Source organism: Aspergillus fijiensis (genome assembly GCF_003184825.1).
Source record: "Aspergillus fijiensis CBS 313.89 unplaced genomic scaffold BO72scaffold_42, whole genome shotgun sequence".
Taxonomy (NCBI): Eukaryota; Fungi; Ascomycota; class Eurotiomycetes; order Eurotiales; family Aspergillaceae; genus Aspergillus; species Aspergillus fijiensis.
In genome coordinates this window covers 18,377-37,388 of record NW_024469018.1, presented here as the reverse complement: position 1 = coordinate 37,388, position 19,012 = coordinate 18,377, and the positions used below count along the sequence as shown (strand labels likewise).

At 54.5% G+C, this 19,012-nt stretch overlaps 9 protein-coding genes across 9 annotated transcripts; 6 read left to right on the top strand and 3 right to left on the bottom strand.

Moving 5' to 3' along the window:
- The first annotated feature begins 8 nt into the window (after positions 1-8).
- Positions 9-1,934, top strand: BO72DRAFT_487746 (putative pyruvate dehydrogenase complex, dihydrolipoamide acetyltransferase component). The gene is made up of 4 exons (XM_040947996.1): positions 9-101; positions 165-214; positions 297-520; positions 597-1,934. Exons 1-4 carry the CDS (start codon positions 13-15, stop codon positions 1,668-1,670), a joined length of 1,437 nt encoding a protein of 478 aa, XP_040799013.1. The 5' UTR covers positions 9-12; the 3' UTR covers positions 1,671-1,934.
- A 428-nt stretch (positions 1,935-2,362) lies between these two features.
- On the top strand, positions 2,363-3,350 carry BO72DRAFT_450092 (uncharacterized protein). The gene is made up of 4 exons (XM_040945172.1): positions 2,363-2,464; positions 2,548-2,549; positions 2,618-3,037; positions 3,108-3,350. The coding sequence occupies exons 1-4, from the start codon at positions 2,414-2,416 to the stop codon at positions 3,139-3,141; spliced, it is 507 nt and encodes a 168-aa protein (XP_040799012.1). The 5' UTR covers positions 2,363-2,413; the 3' UTR covers positions 3,142-3,350.
- Positions 3,351-3,639: 289 nt separating this feature from the next.
- On the top strand, positions 3,640-5,252 carry BO72DRAFT_433845 (golgi SNAP receptor complex member 2 family protein). The gene is made up of 4 exons (XM_040943221.1): positions 3,640-3,837; positions 3,931-4,030; positions 4,101-4,282; positions 4,362-5,252. Exons 1-4 carry the CDS (start codon positions 3,835-3,837, stop codon positions 4,809-4,811), a joined length of 735 nt encoding a protein of 244 aa, XP_040799011.1. The 5' UTR covers positions 3,640-3,834; the 3' UTR covers positions 4,812-5,252.
- Positions 5,253-5,365: 113 nt separating this feature from the next.
- BO72DRAFT_408928 (malate dehydrogenase) lies at positions 5,366-7,426 on the top strand. Its single transcript, XM_040942392.1, has 6 exons — positions 5,366-5,716; positions 5,822-5,939; positions 6,036-6,185; positions 6,262-6,356; positions 6,443-7,007; positions 7,070-7,426. Exons 1-6 carry the CDS (start codon positions 5,651-5,653, stop codon positions 7,096-7,098), a joined length of 1,023 nt encoding a protein of 340 aa, XP_040799010.1. The 5' UTR covers positions 5,366-5,650; the 3' UTR covers positions 7,099-7,426.
- A 584-nt stretch (positions 7,427-8,010) lies between these two features.
- Positions 8,011-10,119, bottom strand: BO72DRAFT_184226 (ATP-binding protein). The gene is made up of 2 exons (XM_040939487.1): positions 8,297-10,119; positions 8,011-8,224 (listed from the first exon to the last, which is right to left on the bottom strand). The coding sequence occupies exons 1-2, from the start codon at positions 10,019-10,021 to the stop codon at positions 8,072-8,074; spliced, it is 1,878 nt and encodes a 625-aa protein (XP_040799009.1). The 5' UTR covers positions 10,022-10,119; the 3' UTR covers positions 8,011-8,071.
- Positions 10,120-11,559, bottom strand: BO72DRAFT_184192 (uncharacterized protein). Its single transcript, XM_040939486.1, has 3 exons — positions 10,744-11,559; positions 10,289-10,325; positions 10,120-10,197 (listed from the first exon to the last, which is right to left on the bottom strand). The coding sequence occupies exons 1-2, from the start codon at positions 11,202-11,204 to the stop codon at positions 10,310-10,312; spliced, it is 477 nt and encodes a 158-aa protein (XP_040799008.1). The 5' UTR covers positions 11,205-11,559; the 3' UTR covers positions 10,120-10,197; positions 10,289-10,309.
- Positions 11,560-13,440: 1,881 nt separating this feature from the next.
- BO72DRAFT_514669 (uncharacterized protein) lies at positions 13,441-14,933 on the top strand (the record flags this gene model as incomplete). The annotated part of the gene is made up of 3 exons (XM_040949526.1): positions 13,441-13,551; positions 13,719-14,345; positions 14,446-14,933. 3 exons carry the CDS (start codon positions 13,441-13,443, stop codon positions 14,776-14,778), a joined length of 1,071 nt encoding a protein of 356 aa, XP_040799007.1. The 3' UTR covers positions 14,779-14,933.
- A 163-nt stretch (positions 14,934-15,096) lies between these two features.
- On the bottom strand, positions 15,097-18,330 carry BO72DRAFT_450089 (uncharacterized protein). The gene has a single exon (XM_040945171.1). The coding sequence runs from the start codon at positions 18,149-18,151 to the stop codon at positions 15,281-15,283; it is 2,871 nt and encodes a 956-aa protein (XP_040799006.1). The 5' UTR covers positions 18,152-18,330; the 3' UTR covers positions 15,097-15,280.
- A 314-nt stretch (positions 18,331-18,644) lies between these two features.
- On the top strand, positions 18,645-18,980 carry BO72DRAFT_460727 (uncharacterized protein; the record flags this gene model as incomplete). Its single annotated transcript, XM_040946484.1, has 1 exon — positions 18,645-18,980. One exon carries the CDS (start codon positions 18,645-18,647, stop codon positions 18,978-18,980), a length of 336 nt encoding a protein of 111 aa, XP_040799005.1.
- Positions 18,981-19,012: the final 32 nt, after the last annotated feature.

Sequence of the window (19,012 nt, the reverse complement as noted above, 5' to 3'; positions counted from 1 at the left end):
TCTGCTGTCCGGATGCGCACCCCCAGCGCCATGTTTCTCTCCAAAGGCGCCCTTTCTCTGAGGCGGCCGCAGACCGTTCACAGATTCAAGGATCTTGCTCAGTATGTTACTTCGACCCGAATGAGCTTCAAAACGGCCACTAATCACACCTTCTCTTTCTACAGATCTCAATTGCCCTCCCTATCCGCCCTCTCCCGCTACTATGCCTCCAAGTGTATGCCCGCTTACCATCTTTTGTTGATTCTTGTCGCTCCGTTATGTGGCTTCATCGAAAACTGACAAGTAGGACTCAACAGCCTTCCCCCCTCACACCATCATCAGCATGCCCGCTCTGTCGCCGACTATGAACGCCGGTAACATCGGTGCCTGGCAGAAGAAGGCTGGTGATGCTCTCCAGCCTGGTGATGTTTTGGTGGAGATTGAGACCGACAAGGCCCAGATGGACTTTGAGTTCCAAGAAGAGGGTGTCTTGGCCAAGGTTCTGTCGGAGACTGGTGAGAAGGACGTTGCTGTTGGCTCTGTACGTGATTTCCTATGCTCTCTTTGCCACCGGTAGAATCCGGTTCGTGTCGAGGCCGTTGCTAACCGCGCATTAGCCTATCGCCGTGCTGGTCGAGGAGGGTACCGACGTCTCGGCTTTCGAGAGCTTCACCCTGGAGGATGCCGGTAGCGAGAAGCCCGCTGCTGGTGCTGCGGAGAGCAAGTCCGAGTCCAAGGAAGAGGCTGCCCCCGCTTCTTCCACCCCTGAGCCTCAGCCCGCTGCCATCGAGCCTGAGACCTCGGGTGAGAAGCTCCAGCCCGCTCTGGACCGTGAGGCTAACATTAGCCCCGCTGCTAAGGCCCTTGCTCTTGAGAAGGGTGTGCCCATCAAGGCTCTCAAGGGCACTGGACGTGGTGGCCAGATCACCAAGGAGGACGTTGAGAAGTACCAGCCTTCCGTTGCCGCCACCGCCGCTGCCACCTACGAGGACATCCCCCTTACCTCCATGCGCAAGACCATTGCTTCTCGCCTTCAGCAGTCGATGCGCGAGAACCCCCACTACTTTGTCTCCACTACTCTGTCCGTGACCAAGCTTCTCAAGCTCCGCCAGGCTCTCAACGCCTCCGCCGACGGCAAGTACAAGCTTTCCGTCAACGACTTCCTCGTCAAGGCTTGCGCTGCTGCCCTCCTGAAGGTGCCCGCTGTCAACTCCAGCTGGCGTGAGGAGAACGGCCAGGTTGTCATCCGCCAGCACAACACCGCCGACATCAGCGTTGCCGTCGCCACCCCCAACGGCCTTATCACCCCTGTTGTCAAGAACGTCCAGGGTCTTGGCCTGTCCAGCATCTCTAACCAGATCAAGGATCTCGGCAAGCGTGCTCGTGACAACAAGCTCAAGCCCGAGGAGTACCAGGGTGGTACTTTCACCATCAGCAACATGGGCATGAACGCTGCCGTCGAGAGATTCACCGCCGTCATCAACCCCCCTCAGGCCGGTATTCTGGCTGTTGGCACCACCCGCAAGGTTGCCGTCCCCGTTGAGACCGCCGAGGGTACCGCTGTTGAGTGGGATGACCAGATCGTCGTCACCGGTAGCTTCGACCACAAGGTTGTCGATGGTGCCGTTGGTGCTGAGTGGATCAAGGAGTTGAAGAAGGTTGTTGAGAACCCCCTTGAGCTTCTGTTGTAAGCTCTTTCCCGCGAGCGGGAAGTCCGACCGGCCCAGTATTTTAGTTAGCTACGATCGGAGTTACCTTTCCCTTTGATGTTGTTGTAATATGTATTAAAACCATCTGAATCTTTCCACATCCCCTAGACCAAGATGGCCCCCTCCCAGCACAGTTTCATAACCCTTACAATGCATTTCCTATGTTTAGTTCTTAGTGTGGTTCAAAACAGTAGACTTGGTGGTGTTAGGCATGCAGATGTGTATGAAATTGAAAGAAAGGCCGACTGCTGGAGCCGATCTGTCCTCCTCGATTAGCTGTGCCAATTCGCGTGAGCAAGGTAAAACGAAGCGGCAGGTAGCCTCGGAAACATCAAACACACAGAAGCGCAAAAGCGCAGACGCCAGCCATGGGCGAGATCACCGACCGGGCCTTGGCAGCGGGCGCTGTCGCATGAGGTCCGTCTATGACGTGATGTCATTCCCACCCCCCTCCCAGCCATGGCTGCAACCAACCCATAAATACCTTCCGGCTGCCCATTCCCACCCCCTGAAACTTTACTCGAGAATTCTTTCTCTGTAGTACTTTACTCACTCTGAATTGCTTCGCATCTACAACCTGTGCGTCTCGACTCCTATTTGCTGTGCTTTGACCTATCATGGCAGCACTCCCACCTTTCTTCATTGACAGGCAATACTAACGCATGACATCGCAGATCCCTACCACCTTATCACGCAACCACTCTCGTGACACACCACCGGTCATCATGTCTTACGCAGAAGCCGCAGCCAAGGGTCCCAAGCAGTCCCCCGAGGAGGTATGTGCTATTCTTCGTCCGTTCCGTTGTCGCTGTTCCAGCGCAACTGTGTTGATCACTAAATGTACTGACAATGTTTCCAGGCGTAAGTGCATCGACTACGAGCAATCCAAACACCCAGCTCAACAGACCAAGCTAACCCGAGCTTTACAGTCGCGCTCCCGATATTAACCGGGTGTACCGGGATGAATCCGAGAGCACCGCCTCCCTGATCGACGTCGACTCCCCCCACGTGCAGTCCGTGGACGCCGATTTCCTCAACCAGGAGGTCAAGACCACGACGCAGGCCGAGCGGATAGAGCGCGAGGAGCAGGAGGCCATCGCTGAGCGCGAACGGATCGAGAAGGCGAAGGCCAAGGCCAAGGCCGAGGCCAAAGCCAAGGCCAACAGCGTGCGCCGCAACAAGAGCAACCCCGTCTACCTCGGAAATGCGGTCATCCTGGCCCTGACCGGCGCGGGTCTGGGCTTCGGCGCATACAAGAAGCACGCGCAGGGTAAGCTGTCATGGCAGCTCGTCGGATTGTGGTCCGGAATCGTGGGCGCGGTCGGTGCCGTCGACTACTTTGTCAGCAAGTAAGTCGATCTTTTGGCTATACGCCGCTTTATTTTTGCTTGGTGTGTCGTCGCTAACGTGATCGATCAGGTGGCTTTTGCAGAACAAGTACCCTCCTAAATAGATGGGGAAAACGAAAACTCAAGTACTTGTCTTGCGTGGTTTGATAACTTGATATCCTGATGTTTCTTTTGGTTTCTCCTGTGTGGTTTGTTTATAGTTCCATATACCGCACGGATTCGAGGATACATGGCGTTTTTCATGATGTCCAGGCGTTTGTGCTCGGTCGAGATTTAGCTAATTCCATCTCAATCTCATCCATATGCTCTTCTCCGCTTAGCTTTCGGTAATCCCATGCTCGCTGCGATGTTTAGAGTAGATTCTGAACGATGTCAGAAAAGTGAATTAGATTTCAGGATTAGCTTGACAGGGTCCAGTCGTTGATAGACACGTAAGACCAGTTGCGAGCCTGCTGGAAAATTAAAGTTCGAGAATGGACGATCGATGTCGGTTGGACATGCATGGACTTGCATTGGCGGGAGGCGGTCAGCCGTGTCAGAATCGTGGCCTCTGCAAGAACATGTGGCCTTGGCTAGCATCATTATTATTAGCATCATTGAAACGCCTACTCGGTATTTCTTCAGGACACGTCGCTGCTCTCGCACGGCTCATTCAAGCAAGTGCACTGTCATATACTGCTTTCATCACTGCGAAAGGTTCTTTCCACATCGCTTGTACAGGGCTCAAGTGTTTGTTGTTGCGCCGCACATCGTTGTACTAGCCTCTGTATACGACATCGGACACACCGCAAGAAAAGATGGTATGACCCTCACCACGTCAGGTCAAGACGAACGCCGTCCTCCAGTACTGCCTCGGGAGAAAGGGAAATGCCTTTGCTGATTCCATCGAACAGAACTCTCTTTTCAATTCCGCCTTGAAGCAGTCTTCTGCTATCCGCCGCGATCTGGACACATTCTCCCAGTCGCCGGCCACATCGTCCGCCGCGCTACAAGGTGCGATTCTTTCGCTAGATGGGATTATTTCTCAATGCGGAAATTCCGGGCTAACTTGCTGAACCGACAGGTCAAATTGCGGCCTCGCTGGCATCACTATCCCGCACCATCGATGACTACTCGGCCCTGTCGAAGAAAGAGTTGATCCCGGAGAAGCAAGAGAAAGCCTTTGAGCGAGTGAAGAACTTCCGCACCGAGCTTGCAGACTACCGGCTACACTTTGAGCGACTGCGCAAAGAACGAGAAGATGCAGTAAGCGCATCCCTCGACCCTACTCTACATACACGTTTGCTGGGCCGACCGTTGCTAACCACCTCTTTTCTCAATGCAGCAATCCGTAACGAACCGCAACGAGCTCCTCGGCCGACGCCCACACAACACCGCCACCCCCGAAAACCCCTACGCGCAATCCTCTCTGCCCAACCCATCCCCGTTCGGCAACCCGTCCTCGGCCCGATCGGGCCTGGGATTTGGCGGCGGCGCGGCCGACTACACCCGCGAGACTCATGCGCTGCGCGAGCAGAGCTTCCTCGCCAATACCGGTACGCAGCTGGATGAGTTCCTCGATCGGGGTCGCGCCGTCCTGGCGGATTTGGGGCAACAGCGCGAGGTGCTCAAGGGCACGCAGCGTCGACTTTACAGTGTTGCGAACACGTTGGGGGTCAGTGGGGAGACGATTCGCAAGGTGGAGCGGCGGGCGAAGCAGGACAAGTGGATTTTCTGGGCCGGGGTGCTCATCTTCTTCCTCTTCTGCTGGGCGGTACTACACTTTCTGAGGTAGGAAGCCCTTTGTAGAGGAATTGAGATGTACTTCCTGCTGCCATCTGGGGGCACTGTTCTTTTTTTGCTTTTGTGTTACTTGAGGGTTCATTTGGCAAGCGCCGGCGTTGGGCACTGTATTGGTTGAGATATCAATAGCTCCTCTTTTTTCTTTTGTTCTTTCTTTCTTTTTTCTATTTTTTCTTTCTTTCTTTCTCTCCTTGGGAAACGAAGGCATGTACTTTTGTACTTTTGTATACCAGAGATGATCGCGAGATTATCAGATGGCATTTTGGAGTCCAGAGTTGAATTACTAGCGCGATAAGTGGAGAAGCCGGATGGAATCGCGTCGACGAGCGCAACATCCAAGGCTGGCATCACGTCGGCTAAGCCGGAGTAGGATGGAGCACGGGGCAACTTGGAAGGCAACAAAGCAGCAATTGTATTGATCCTTGGCTCTCGGAACAAATGGACAGAGTACAGATAGAATTCAATTCAAGGAAGAATACGGAATACTTAAAGTACTGTATCAAGGATGGAGGCAGACTGGGGAATTCTCCTCCTTGTTGTTGGTGGCTGGCATGAGCATCGGATCCGGCAAGCATTCATTACCTAGTATTGTTGGGTTCCTTTTAGCCGCTCCAACCTGAACCCACCCGGATTTCCCCCCCCCAAAACCAAACCAAACCAAAACCCTTTCCCGTTCCGTCTACTCTCACCGACGCCGCCCTCCCGTCCGTCTCTTCTTCTTCTTCCTTCTTCTCCGTCTCTCCTCCTTCCTTTCTTTCCCCATCTTCTCATTCCTCTTGTATAACCCAGATAGATTATTCTTCTGTCTTCCCCCCACCCCTCACAGTCAAGATGTTCGCTGCTCGTCAGTCCTTCAACCTTTTCCAGAAGCGTAGCTTCTCCGCTTCTTCCAGCCAGGTAAGCTTTAAAAAAATAATAAGAAAAGAAAAACAAACCTTGATGGCTTGCAGCCTCGGCTCTATCATGACCACCGGAACTAATCATCTCAATTGCGAGCTGTAGCTTTCCAAAGTTGCCGTCCTCGGTGCCGCTGGTGGTATTGGCCAGCCTCTCTCCCTCCTCCTCAAGCTCAACCCCCGTGTCACTGAGCTTGCTCTCTACGATATCCGCGGTGGACCTGGTATGTCGCACACCTCAGCTCCCGGTCAACACGGCATCAATTCCATCTCGACCATCGACTCAGAACAAGATCAAGACTGACCATCATCCATTGCAGGTGTCGCCGCTGATCTGAGCCACATCAACACCAACAGCACCGTCACCGGCTACGAGCCCACTGCCTCTGGCCTCCGTGATGCCCTGAAGGGCTCCGAGGTCGTCCTCATCCCTGCCGGTGTTCCCCGCAAGCCCGGCATGACCCGTGACGGTATGCGCTGAAGCCTCGAGCCCAACAAATCCAGGGCACAAAAAAAAAAAAAACAAAACTGATAGCATCATCGCAGACCTGTTCAACACCAACGCCTCCATCGTCCGCGACCTTGCCAAGGCTGCTGCTGAGGCTTCCCCCGAGGCCAACATCCTCGTTATCTCCAACCCCGTATGCATTGACCCCTCCTCGATTCACCCAGCCCCTGTAGATCGGCCATAGGACTCGAGCTAAATCGTTCATCCTCATCTTACCAGGTCAACTCCACCGTCCCCATCGTTGCCGAGGTCTTCAAGTCCAAGGGTGTCTACAACCCCAAGCGTCTCTTCGGTGTCACCACCCTCGACGTGGTCCGTGCCTCCCGCTTCATCTCCCAGGTCAAGAAGACCGACCCCGCCGGCGAGGCCGTCCCTGTTGTCGGTGGTCACTCCGGTGTGACCATCGTCCCCCTCCTCTCCCAGTCCAACCACCCCGAGATCGAGGGTACCACCCGCGACGAGCTCGTCAACCGCATCCAGTTCGGTGGTGACGAGGTCGTCAAGGCCAAGGACGGTGCCGGCTCCGCCACCCTCTCCATGGCCATGGCCGGTGCTCGCTTCGCCGAGTCCCTCCTCCGTGCCTCCCAGGGCGAGAAGGGCATCGTTGAGCCCACCTTCGTCGACTCCCCTCTCTACAAGGACCAGGGTGTTGACTACTTCGCCTCCCTCGTCGAGCTCGGCCCCAACGGTGTTGAGAAGATCAACCCCGTCGGCCCCGTCAACGAGTACGAGCAGAAGCTCGTCGAGACCGCCCTCGGTGACCTCAAGAAGAACATCCAGAAGGGTAAGTTTAATTCATGATCGACCTAGTCTTGCGACCCAGGTGCTAACGGAGTATCACTTTAGGCCGTGACTTCGTTAAGGCTAACCCTTAAATGATCTAATTCTCTCATCTGGAATGATATGAACCAAAAAACCTCTTTTCTGCAGCCACGTTCCTCCTTGTATAACAGTCTAGTCATTCTTCTTTCTCCCCTGTCACGCTAAATATCCTAACCCGCCCATGGCTTTTATATCGGAGGAATGTTGCTGCAGCACCATGGAAGCATGGGTCATCGGGTTTTCCTTTGTGTGTCCCGACGCCTCGAGGGGGACTGTGATGGGGGGAAAATGGACCATGACGTGTATTTTCCCGTTTCTCAATACAGACCAAAATCTATGTTAATGATACTACTCTTATGACATTGATGGGAATCCTGCATGCTGTAAGACTGAGCACGTATTGCGGTAGTGTACGAAGTAGATTCAAAGCCTTTCATACCAGCAGCACAACTGTCTAGCATCACCTCCCGATTCGGAGAGTACAACGGGAGATGGAACACTGCATTACGTCAAAAGCAGGCAATAGATCAATGCTCAAGACAGATCAAATGAATACATGCATGCACACTCGCAAAGAGAATATCGAAATCAAAATCAAATCGTCATTTCCATCATGGCTCATCAGAAAAAAAAAGAACTTCAAATCGACTCCGGACCAAGGATAACTAGGCGATGCGCGCGCGTGTCGTTCATGACTTCGTCGGAAAATTGCATGATCATCAAGCTCTCATCCATCTTGAGATTTCTTCCTCCCCATTCATACCAAGAGAACAACACAAAATCAAGATTTGCACAACATGCTCGAGGGGAGGTATTTCTTTCCAAACGCCAATTTGCTCTTCTTTATCTTAGTCATCGTTGCATTCGTCAGAATCAGGAGTGGAGATGTCAACACAAGTCGTGAGAGATTGAGGTGAATGTTGAAAAGGATCTTGCTGAGCCAAGTCAAGGGACCCAACGGCCGCAAGAAGGTATGAGAGTGTGGGGGTGGAGGGCATCGTTGCCGTGTACGTAGCAGCAGCCTCCTCAGGTATAGCTTCTCATGGCGTCCAGGTATCCCGTTCCACCGCGGAGGTCCTGGTCGAATGTTTCGGCCACGGCAAGGACCCGCTTGATATGCTCCATGGAGAGGGGAGTCTGCTCGTTGACTGCCAGGGCTTGCGCTGTGCGGACGGAGTTCTTTATCTGAAGGGAAGATAGAAGTGTCAGTAGTTGTAACATGGAGACTAACTAGTAGAGCAATGGACTTACCTGGCGTCCGTTCAGGTTGTGGCGGGCAAGGAGATCAAAGTCTTTGTCGGTGAAGGTGGCAGTCTGCACACCGTCCATGGCCTGGACTTTCTCCAAGAACATCTTCCAGACACTGCGCTTGGCCTTGGTGGTGAGGTCGCCGTAGCGGAGCGCCACGTGGATGCGGGATTGAAACGCATCGTCGAAGGTTTCCACGCGGTTAGTCGTCAGGAACAGAATTCCTTGGAAGTACTCCAGGAGACGGAGGAAGATGCTGACCAGGGCATTGCGGTGGATGTCCTGGATGGTGCGCTTCTCCAAGAAAATATCGGCCTCATCGAGCAGGAGGACCGCACCCCAGGAATGGGCAATATCCAAAATCTTGTTGAGCTCGGCTTCCAGCGTGCGCGAGTCGGTTCCCAATTCTCCTGCGCTGACCATGTACAAAGGACGCTTGAGCAGTTCAGCGATGCCTTCTGCTGTGAGCGTCTTACCTGTCCCTGGAGGACCGTGAAGTACGGCGACTAGTCCCTTGCCCTTGCCCTGGATCACATCATCGATGTTTTGGGCAGCTCGGAAGGTGTGGGACTCGACCAGCGCCTTCACAATCGACTTCTGGTTGTCAGGCAGCACCAGAGAACTGAAAGCCTCCTCGTTCCATTCAATCTCACTGACTCCAGAGATACTGAACTCTAGCCACAGCTTCTCGCTAAAGGCGAACCCCAGGACTACTGGGCTCGCGATCAGCAGCTCCTCCTCGGTGAAATCCCGCTCGGAGGGGTCATCCACTTCGTCAATGTCCTCTTTCTGTATCTCGTTACCGTTCTCGTCCAGTTCCACTTCAACCACGTGTGGCTTTCCCTCCTTGTCTCGAACCACCTTATAGCGTGTTCTGGGAGTGTCAGAGTCTCGCGATGGCCCGCAACCCTGATCCGAATCCGAATCCGACACGCCACAGCAGCAACCATCATCGCTCCCGTCTCCGTCCGACCCATCAAGGTAATCCGGATCCTTGGGGCGAACGGTACTGATAGGATAGTTGGGATTGATGCGACGATGAATAGCCGGGTCAATCATGACCCTACCGTTGATGTTGACTTTGATCACAGAGCGCTTCTTCTTGTAGAAACCCATGCCCTTGTGGAAGCGGTAGTTCATGCCACGCAATGCCACGAACTTCTTGCCCCGCTCGATCAGCTTGAGCTTAACTGCCTCCGCCTCGCGATGATATTTCAGCGGATAACAGCCAAGACTGGTGATTTTCCGCGAGCCCTTGAAGGATTCGACCTCCGCAGCCATCGTGCCCATTCCGAACGACTTGCCGTCATATTCCAGATAACGCCCTTCGATGCTGTACCACTGACCTTTCATGAAGGACGATTCTTTGGTAGCGTACTCAATCTTGAAGGCACGGGGCTCATCCACATTCCCGTAAGTGGATGAATAGGCAATCGTGTTGGGCTTGAAGATGGCCCACAGCAGGTCGAAGGTGATCATATTGGCGTCGAGCAGAGGATACAGGGTCTTTTTGGTTTCCGCATAGTCGGTATCCAGATACTTGACGAGCACCTTCAGGTGAGCGGCCTTGAGTTGAGCTGCTTTGCGAGCCTTCTTCTTTCTTTCCGTCTTGGCCAGCTGTCGCAGTTCGCGCATATATTGCCGTGTCTCCTCCAAGTACAGGAAGAGCATGTTGGGATCGACGACCGCCGTTTCCTGTACCAGACTGATACCCTTGACTCCGTCCATCACCTTGGCCAGCGCATCGCGGATGTACTTGCTCTTGAGGTCCACCACCGTCTCCGTATACTTGTTGTCCCAGTCGAATTTGCGGCGTACTGTGAAGAGGTATTGGTCCCACTCGCTGGCACCAGGATCATCGACCGTCTCAGTCAATTTGTAGTTATGGATCGTATTGTCCCATACTAGATTAGCGAACCGTTAGTCAACCGTAACTGTGAGTTTGCTGCTGGAAAGCACCTGCTATGAATGGGGAAGGGTCGCAGCAGCACGTACATTGATCCACCCGCTTGAAAGCTATCTTAGACGCGGCCTTCTTCCGGCCCTTGGACTTCTGTGACGACCCCTTTGAACCATCTGCATCGGTTGACCCCCGCTTTCTGCGTCCTTTACTGCGGCGACCATCAGACAACTTCAGTCGCAAGGCAGCCAACTTCTGCTTTGCCAACAGCAAGGCCAGGTCATCCGAGCCGTCATCCTCGTTGTCATCTTGCTGATCCTCAGACGAGTCCTCCTTGGAGCGAGATTTCTTGGATGATCGCTTGGCCTTGAGCTTGGCGACCAGCTTCTTCAGGGTCTTCTCATCGAGATCGGAATCTGTGTCCTCGCCATCCTGGGATGAAGAATCCGAGTCTGAGTCCGACTGTTGGCGAGAGCGGGTGGACTTCTTCCTGCGACCGCCGCTCTTCAGCGCTTTCTTGGCTCGGGCCTTGCCGCGCTTGCGACGATGCTTGCGATCTACCTTGGATTCGTCGGAGCTAGAGGAGCTAGAGGAGGAAGTGGTGGCATCATTATCTGCGGCGGAATCGTTGGTGGTGGATTCTGAGTCGTTGCTGTCGGAGTCGACAGCAGAGGAGCTGTCATCGCTTGGGGTGACAATGGAGGAGGTTTTGGTGGAGCGACGGGGCTTCTTCTTAGAGTCGGAGGAAGCGGCGGCGGGGGTATGTTTAGCACAGACCGTCGCGGTCTTTTTGGCGGCGGGTTCGGGGGCGGGGACTGGCGGCTTGGCCTCTGCTTTACCCGCATTGGTCTCCGCAGGCGGGTCACAGTCCAGCTTATTAGTGGGACTGGTCGTGGTAGGAGGAGTGGTGGTGGTAGTACCACTGGGAGAAGTAGTATTCGGAGGATCGGGTGGAGGATGATGGTGATGTTGAGTGGTGCTGGTTGGTGCACTTCCTGAATTATCAGCCATGATGAGGATGTTGAGGATGTTGTATTATGATCTATTATGATCTATACTATTCGTGTGGGTCAGTGGGTCAGTGGGTCAGTAGGTCAGTAGAAGCAAATACTGAGTAGCTGTAATGAGAATAAGTGAGAGAGAGAGAGAGAGAGAGAGAGAGAGAGGAAGAGGAAGAGGAAGAGGAAGAGGAAAAGAAAGTGGAAGAGAGAAGAAGAGCAAGAGAGCAAGGGCGTGAGAGAGAGAGAGAGAGAGAGAGAGAGAGAGAGAGAGAGAGAGAGAGAAAGAGAGCGGAAGAAGGTAGGAAAAGAAAACAACGAGAAGGACGAAGCTGACCAGCGAACAAACAAAAGGGCAGGCAGGCTGGCAGGCCGGCCGGGAAGGGCCCGTGGGATGGGCGGTTGATGCCTAAGAAGGCCGCCTTGCGTGCGAACTCACAGAGGGTTCGGTTGTTCAGGTCAGGTTGGTTGGCTCAATTCCCCGTTCTGGCGGTGTGCAAGAGGATCCGGGTGGGAAAAAGGTGAGGCGACAATGCAATTTAAGGGACCTAAAAAAGAAAGGAAAAGGAAAAGAAATTCATATCACCGTGAACAAAGATGGGAAGATGAAAAAGAAAAAATGGAAAGAAAAGAAACGAGATGATCAGCAGGAGCAATTTGGAACCAGGATCATGGGGAAGGAGGAAGGAGGAAGTTACTACTCCGTACTATAAGTGCCTTTCAGTCACGGAGGACAGACTGACAGACTGACAGGCAGGCAAGGCTGGCTGGTAGCACTCAACAGCTGCATCATTTCCAGCCGCAAGCCGGCAGGTAGGCAGCATCCAGGATGACTGACTGATTGACTGATTGACTCAGATGGTGGTGTGAACCACACTGGGACTGCTCCTGCACTGCACCGTGCCATCTTGCAGTCCGTGCAGCGCTTGGAGCTGCAGTGCCAGAAGAGACCCCAATGATCTCCATGAGCTACTGGATCTGAGGTGAGCGGAGCTGAAGAGCCCCAGGCCGTCTGTGCCACTGAACTAGATAGTAAGATTGGAGGAAGTTGTGAAGAAAGCTAGTCAGCAGGATTCATGCTGCATAAAGGTGGACGGAGAGCCCTAATTGACTGCAGTAGTAAGTAGCTCGACAAGAGCTTTTCTGGTGCCATGCCAGGAAACTGCCTACTATACAGACATATAATTTGATATAGCAACTACTCCGGTTACTGGCAGCTATTCATTTTGACAATTTTGTCGGTAGCTACAGCGAATATATACTGTTTATATAAAGTAATCGGCATATGTATGGGTTTGAAGGTTCGAACCTCACATTCATGTCCCTCGACCTTGACTCAGATCCATCACTATGACCACGGTTATCAGCGACGCACATATCGATCCCCAGCGGCGACTTCCAAGATTCATGCAGAGTGGACCCATGAATTTTGGTTTCGAGACCAGCTCAACCCACGCTCCAACATACAAGCAATGTGGTACTCCATCTCCACTACAGCAACACCCTTGTCAAGTCAAATATCTCCTATCCAGATCGAATGAATCCATGAGTTGTGGGTTTAAACCACCTCAACCCACGGTCCAACATACAAGCAATGTAGATACTCCATCCTCACTATGGCGACTGACCTTGAGTCAAATGCCTCCTAGCACATGTAACCCTTACATAGCTTTCCTTGGGATCAAATGACCATCAACGATGCCAGAAAACATTCATCCTCCGCGACGGATGTCATGATCCCACAACAAGTAAACCATGAATATGATCCCAACCCAAGCCCCAGCATACAAGCAATGTAAACACCCCATCTCCCTGAAGCAACTGCCCCTTAAGCCGAGTCCCTCTACCCAGCCCACGTAACACTCAAATCCCCTCCCTCAGGACCCGAGTGACCGACCATCACCTGCAAAAACCAGATATCGTCCCCAGCGACGAGGGTCGTGACTAAGAAGAGAGAAGCCAGTGAAAGATGAGCCATGTGAATGAGAGAAGCCCACACCCACACCCACACCCACCCAGCCTAAGGACCCCCAAGAGTGAATTCTCAGTTGAAAAGTGACAGAAAGCCCTTATTGCCTGTTCGCCGAGTTTAAACCCTGAATCCATTCCCACACACTCCCACAACCACACACTCACCTCCCACTCAACCACTCTCTTTTCATCCCATCAACATCTCTTCGCCTAAGAACCCAACCACCACACCAAGACACTCAGCGAGTTCGCCACGCAAACAAGACACAGACACCACGATGAAGACCGAGACCGAGTCACCTCCCCCGGACCAGGAGGGTTCGTCCCCCTCGTCTGGGTTTACGCCCATCAACCGGAGAAGCGTGGACAAGAGTGAGGCGAGTGTTGGCGTAAGTGTTCTGCAACGTTCAATACCACCATGACTATGGCCGTGACATGACCATTACCATGAAACCCGAGCCCTCGTCACGATGACAACCAACCAAGCACCTCAGCACAAATCCCACAGACACGAGAAACCAGAAACGACGAGAAACCTCACTAACCAAAAACCCAGACCACCCGCAAGCGCAGCATTCAATCCCGCTCTCCATCCCCCAGCCCAGGAGCGCCAGCGCCAGCGCCAGCGCCCAAGAAACCCAAAACCGAGCCCTCGGCATCCCTCTCCTCCCTCTCCTCCTCCTCATCCCCACCCACCGACTCCAGCGAAGAATACAAGCAGGAAGAAGAGGACGAGGACGAGGACGAGGACGAGAACCTCACAAGCACAAGCTCCACAACCTCAAAGTCCAAGCCCAAGCCCAAGCCCACGCCCAAAACCAAATCCAACCCCAAGGCTAAGTCCAAATCCACCCCCAAGAAGCAGCAGCCATCCAACACCACCATCCCCAAAAAACAAACCCCCACCAAAACCCCAGCAGCAGCAGCAGCAGCAAGAGAGGAACCAACAACACCCACGCCCAGCAAATCCCCCAAAACCAAACTCCCCCCGATCCCCACCAGCCTCGCAACCGCCACCCCAGCCGACCGCCTCATCCTCACCATGCGCGACGACGGGCAAAGCACCTGGCGCGACATCAACACCGCCTGGAAGAACATCACCCAGCTGACCGTGGGCGCGTCGACGCTGCGCATGCGCTACAATGCCATGAAGGCGAATTTCTCGAAGATGAGTCCGGAGGATGTACGCCGCCCCCTTGCCCCACACCCACACCCACACTTCCTCAGAAAAAGAAAACGTTATTGGGGGTATGCTTATGCTGACTTGCTACGTAAACGTTCAGGAAGAACTATTCCGGCGCACGAAGGAGGCCGTCGAGACCAAGTTCGCGCAGGAGAAGTGGCGGATGATTGCGGAGCAGATGGAGAGTACTAGTGGCCATGGGAGGAAGTTCCCGGCGGCGACGTTGGTGAAGAAGTGGAAGGAGTTGGAGAGGGTGAAGCTGGGGAAGGGGCAGGCTGTTGGTGCTGGTGCTGCGCACATGGCGGTGGGTAAGAATACGACTTCTTTTTCGTCGTCGTCGTCGTATCTGTCTTCCGGGGGTGCTGGGGATGGGGATGATGAGGATGATTTTGAGGAAGAGGATGGTGCTGGGGATGAAGAAGAGGTGGTGTAAGTGATGCTTCTACTTCCATTTCAGGTTCAGAGGATGGACTTCTCTCGTCTCATCCGAAGTTGCGAGGGAGGTGTTCGTATCTAACTTCAAAGTTAAGGGGGGGGGAGTTCTACTTGTGTCTTTCTTCGGCGTTTTCTGCTTATCGCGTGGTTGATATGGGATTTGAAGGGGAGGTGAGATCTCTGGAAACATGACGAAAACGATTTCTTTCCCGCCTTGACTACTTTTCTGCCTGCATGGTTTGCTTTCCTTCTACTAGCACAAGCATACGAAATCAGTGCTCACTTGCCTACTTGTCTCTCTTCTTCCTCCAATCACATAAAATCCATCATTCATTCAAAGAAACTAAGGCTCCAAACCAACAACTGAATAAGACCCACCTATCCCAAAACACAAACACCCGCCATGCCGAATCCCATCATCAAAGCAATATCCACGGAAGAGCAGTGAAGAATAGTATGGGGAAATCATGTTGTACCAGACAAGCTCAACCAGACAAAACTCAGAAACTCATCATCTCCAGACGCCCATCATGCAGTCGCCCATCATGCAGTCGTCCATCCAAATCGCCATGACCCATCCCATGCCCGCCCAGATCTTTCATGTACTCGTCACTGTCGGCGCGGGCCACAATCGCCGGCCGGATCTTCGTGCCCACGAACCCCCGCCGGTCGCGGCCGGTGCGCCCCCGGCCCAGCCAGTTGTGCTTCAGATCCTTGCCGAGCGTCTCGACCTGCTCCTGGGCCTTGTCGCCAGTCTGCACGCTGGCCAGGACGCTGACGCACTGCAGCATGCGGCCGACGGTCTCGGTGATGATATGCGAGGTGTCGGCTGCCGCGTTGGCCCGGTGGATGATGCTCGGGCGCTGGGGCGGCGAGGAGAGAGACTGAAAGATCAGCTGGTCGGGGTTGGAGGAGGTGTTGGAGGCGGCGCGGCTGCGACTGCTGCTGCTGTTGTTGATGTTGCTATTGTGGCCGAGCAACGAGTCGGAGGAGTAGCTCCCCGACTGGGCGTTGAGGAGCGTCGAGGACTGGGAGCTGTAGCTGCCAAAGCCGGCGCCGGCACCGCCGCCGTCAAGCGAGGCAGCGGTGGGAGGCCGTCCGCCACTGGTGGAACTGCTCTTGGTGGTGACGCTGAGCGCCGCCGTGCCGAGCTTGATGCTGTCGAGACTCAGGCGTGAAAATGTCGACTTCAGATTTTCGTAGCGACGCAGGATGATTCGGTCGCGGAAGGCGACAAGAACCAGATTGCGCACATCCAGCTCACAGCCAGGGTACTCGGCATTGCGTGCGGACCCCCAGAATTCACTGGCTTCACGCCGATTCATCACAGACCCACAGCCCTTGATTTCCAGGTCGAGAGGCAAGAACACGGCCTGAATGAAAGGCAAGATTGTACCGAACACGAGCATCCATACCTGCACGAGGTGCGGCACCAGCTTCTCATCCGGCACCCCGTTCAAGGTATGGTTCAGCGAAGCGAATCCGGTCTCCAGCAGTTCCCTCAGGTCGTCGACCACCGCCGCCGGAGTGCGCTTCTGCACACATCGCTGGATATGGACGAGAACCAGCTTGTTGAGATCCTCAATCGCAATGCGCACGTCCTCCCCGTCGAAAATCACCATCAGTTTCGCCTTCAGAAAGTCCCAAGCGTCCTCCGGCGTCATGTTATTCAGGCCGAACCCTTGGAGAGTCTCCCGCAACGCAGCCTCGGCGATCAGTCCGGAGGAACTGCCCAAAGACGACGGCCCGGGGAAGACAGCCGGCGACCCTCCGGGCCCCTGTGAACTAGTTGCCCAATCCATCTGCTCCGATTCCGCCTGCGCCTGCGCCTGCGCCTGCGCCTGCGCCTGCGCCTGAGCTTGCGCTTTCTCCTCTTTCTTCTTCTCACGAAGGCCATGCAGCAGATCCAGCCCACTCACCGACTTGCCGAAGGTCGTGCTGGTGGCTCCCGGTGACGCGGGGGTAAACGAGTATAGGGACTGCGGTGCATTGGGGTCTGACGGCTTCGAATTACTCGACGCGGACGATAGCGGGAGGTTGTAGTGATCGTCGCGATCCTTCAGCTTCAGCTTCTGGCGCGACAGGAAATGGTGTTTGTGTTTCTCCTTGTCCTTGTCCTTCTCTTTCTCGCTCCCCGTCGGCCGATCCGCCGGCACGACGGTGCTCGCGGACGCATTCGACAGGTTGTACATGGACGAATTGTTCGACGGGAAGGTCTCCGCCAAGCTGGTGGTCGAAGCGCTGACGATCCGGGACAAGCCCCCACTGGGAAACCCCATCTTGCTTGGCGAGGGCAGGCCCCTTTCCTTCCCCGTCCCGTCCTTGTCGCGACTGATGCCGATGTGCTTGGGTTTCGAGAAGAGCTTCATCTTCGACTTCTCGCCCTTGTGTTTGTGTTCGCGCTCCTGGGGGATCTCAAGCCCAAGCCCGGGGGGCTGGAGCCCTGGATTTCGGGGGAATACCACGTTGGCCGCTGTCGTGGCAGCATGGGCGTGTCCAGCCGCGGTGCTGGTGCTGCCGCTGCCATTTGCGTAGGATGGCTGCCCGGCTGATGCGCCAGTCGCGCCGGCTGCTGTCGAACCGGGGGGTGCGAAGGTCGGGGGAGGGGGAGGCGGGGGAGGGGGCGAGATGCTGCCGCCGCGTCGGGAACGGGAGCCGTCTTCGGAGACCCCTCGTACGGTCGCGGGTCGTTTCACGGGATGTTGAAGATTGTTAGGTTGTGTGTGTTGTTTTTGAGGATGTTGTTGATGTTGGTGCGACTGTTGTTGCTGTTGCTGTTGCTGCTGCTGCTGCTGCTGCTGCTGCTGCTGTTGTTGAAGCATGGCCGTCTGGGCCGCGATACGAGAAGCTGACAAAGAGGCCTCGGTGGAAGAAGCGGTAGGGAGCGATGGTTCAAAGAAACCCTGGGAGTGGTGACGAGAGCGTCGCTGCAGCTCAGCCGGGACGACCCGTCCCGAAGGCTTTCGACTCAGGATCTCATTATGCGGCATGAAGGAGACGGGAGATCGCGCAGATGAGGTGGTGTAGGTAGTAGTGGTAGTGGTAGTAGAGGCAGTAGAAGCGGAGGTGAGATTGGCGGTGTTGAGCGAGGAGATACGCGGTGGCCGCGGCGAGGCAGAGGCAGAGGCAGAGGCAGTGCCAGGCGGCAGCGGGAAATTGGATTGCTGAGGCGAGATGGTGGTCACATTGGAGATCATCGACGAGGCATCACTTCCAGAGGAGCCAGGACGGGTGTAGAAAGTGTAGGAGTAGGAATCGTCAAAGGAACGTCGAGGAAGAGGAGGGATGGGAGGGGGAGGACTCTGAGAAGCAGGAGGGGGAGGAATCGGAGACCGCGTCCCTCTCTCTGGAGAAACCGGCGAGCGCAACATTGTGAGTGAGTGAGTGAGTGAGTGTACAGTACAGTACTACTACCTGGACTCCATGATCTGACAATAAGAGAAAGTAAGAAGGAATGAAGGTATGGAGTTACTTAATCGATTGCAGAATTGGATTTCTGCCCCAGTCTCGTTTTGCCTGGACTTGGAGAGAAGATCAGCAACCATTGAACCATTGAACCATTGATCGGATTGATAGATTAATACCGGCTGTCGATCTCCTCCTGAAACCTGAAACTTTACCTACTGAACCCTCCCTTCCTTTTCCTTCCCTTCCAGTTCCAGCCCGGTTCAATCCCTCCCCCCCCCAACTTTCCGCTTTTCCTCAACATTCATTCCCTCAGCTCTCTACTCCGTACTCAGTATCTTTTTCTCCAACACCTCACCCTCCTCCCCTCTCTCAAAACGAAAACTACACCACCACGCAAAGTCCACAACCCAAACCCAATCCCTCAAACCAAAAACCCGAAAAATCCAAACCCAAACCATGTCCTCCACAACCCCCACCACCACCACCACGAAGCTCCAAGCAATCTACACGGCCCCCCACCAACAATCCCAAACCTTCACGCAACCCATCGCCGCCCCTCTCCCTGCTACCTCCCCATCTGCCTCAACCGATCCCGCCCACATCCAAACCAAAATAACCTACCTCGCCGAACTCCGCAAACAGGTCCCGGCCCTGCAAAACGAGATCAACATCTTTCTGACGGAGAAAATGGAAGAGGACAAACGGGCCGCCGACGGCCAACTCTCCGAGAAGGAAGCCAAGGAGGAAGCCAATTACGGCGAGGAGGTTGTGGATGAGGAGGAGGATGCTTGAGGGGTGCACGTGCACATAGAAAACAGGACCTA

Bases quoted from the DNA above. Each gene is read 5' to 3' on its own strand.
- BO72DRAFT_487746 (XM_040947996.1), top strand. From the start codon at position 13: ATGCGCACCCCCAGCGCCATGTTTCTCTCCAAAGGCGCCCTTTCTCTG. The intron at 215-296 runs GTATGCCCGCTT...AGGACTCAACAG, and splicing joins CCGCTACTATGCCTCCAAGT to CCTTCCCCCCTCACACCATC. The intron at 521-596 runs GTACGTGATTTC...ACCGCGCATTAG, and splicing joins AGGACGTTGCTGTTGGCTCT to CCTATCGCCGTGCTGGTCGA.
- BO72DRAFT_450092 (XM_040945172.1), top strand. From the start codon at position 2,414: ATGTCTTACGCAGAAGCCGCAGCCAAGGGTCCCAAGCAGTCCCCCGAG. The intron at 3,038-3,107 runs GTAAGTCGATCT...GTGATCGATCAG, and splicing joins GTCGACTACTTTGTCAGCAA to GTGGCTTTTGCAGAACAAGT.
- BO72DRAFT_433845 (XM_040943221.1), top strand. The intron at 4,031-4,100 runs GTGCGATTCTTT...CTGAACCGACAG, and splicing joins ATCGTCCGCCGCGCTACAAG to GTCAAATTGCGGCCTCGCTG. The intron at 4,283-4,361 runs GTAAGCGCATCC...TTCTCAATGCAG, and splicing joins GCAAAGAACGAGAAGATGCA to CAATCCGTAACGAACCGCAA.
- BO72DRAFT_408928 (XM_040942392.1), top strand. From the start codon at position 5,651: ATGTTCGCTGCTCGTCAGTCCTTCAACCTTTTCCAGAAGCGTAGCTTC. The intron at 5,940-6,035 runs GTATGTCGCACA...CATCCATTGCAG, and splicing joins CGATATCCGCGGTGGACCTG to GTGTCGCCGCTGATCTGAGC. The intron at 6,186-6,261 runs GTATGCGCTGAA...GCATCATCGCAG, and splicing joins GCCCGGCATGACCCGTGACG to ACCTGTTCAACACCAACGCC.
- BO72DRAFT_184226 (XM_040939487.1), bottom strand. From the start codon at position 10,021: ATGGACGGAGTCAAGGGTATCAGTCTGGTACAGGAAACGGCGGTCGTC. The intron at 8,225-8,296 runs GTAAGTCCATTG...CTTCAGATAAAG, and splicing joins ACAACCTGAACGGACGCCAG to AACTCCGTCCGCACAGCGCA.
- BO72DRAFT_184192 (XM_040939486.1), bottom strand. From the start codon at position 11,204: ATGGCTGATAATTCAGGAAGTGCACCAACCAGCACCACTCAACATCAC.
- BO72DRAFT_450089 (XM_040945171.1), bottom strand. From the start codon at position 18,151: ATGTTGCGCTCGCCGGTTTCTCCAGAGAGAGGGACGCGGTCTCCGATT.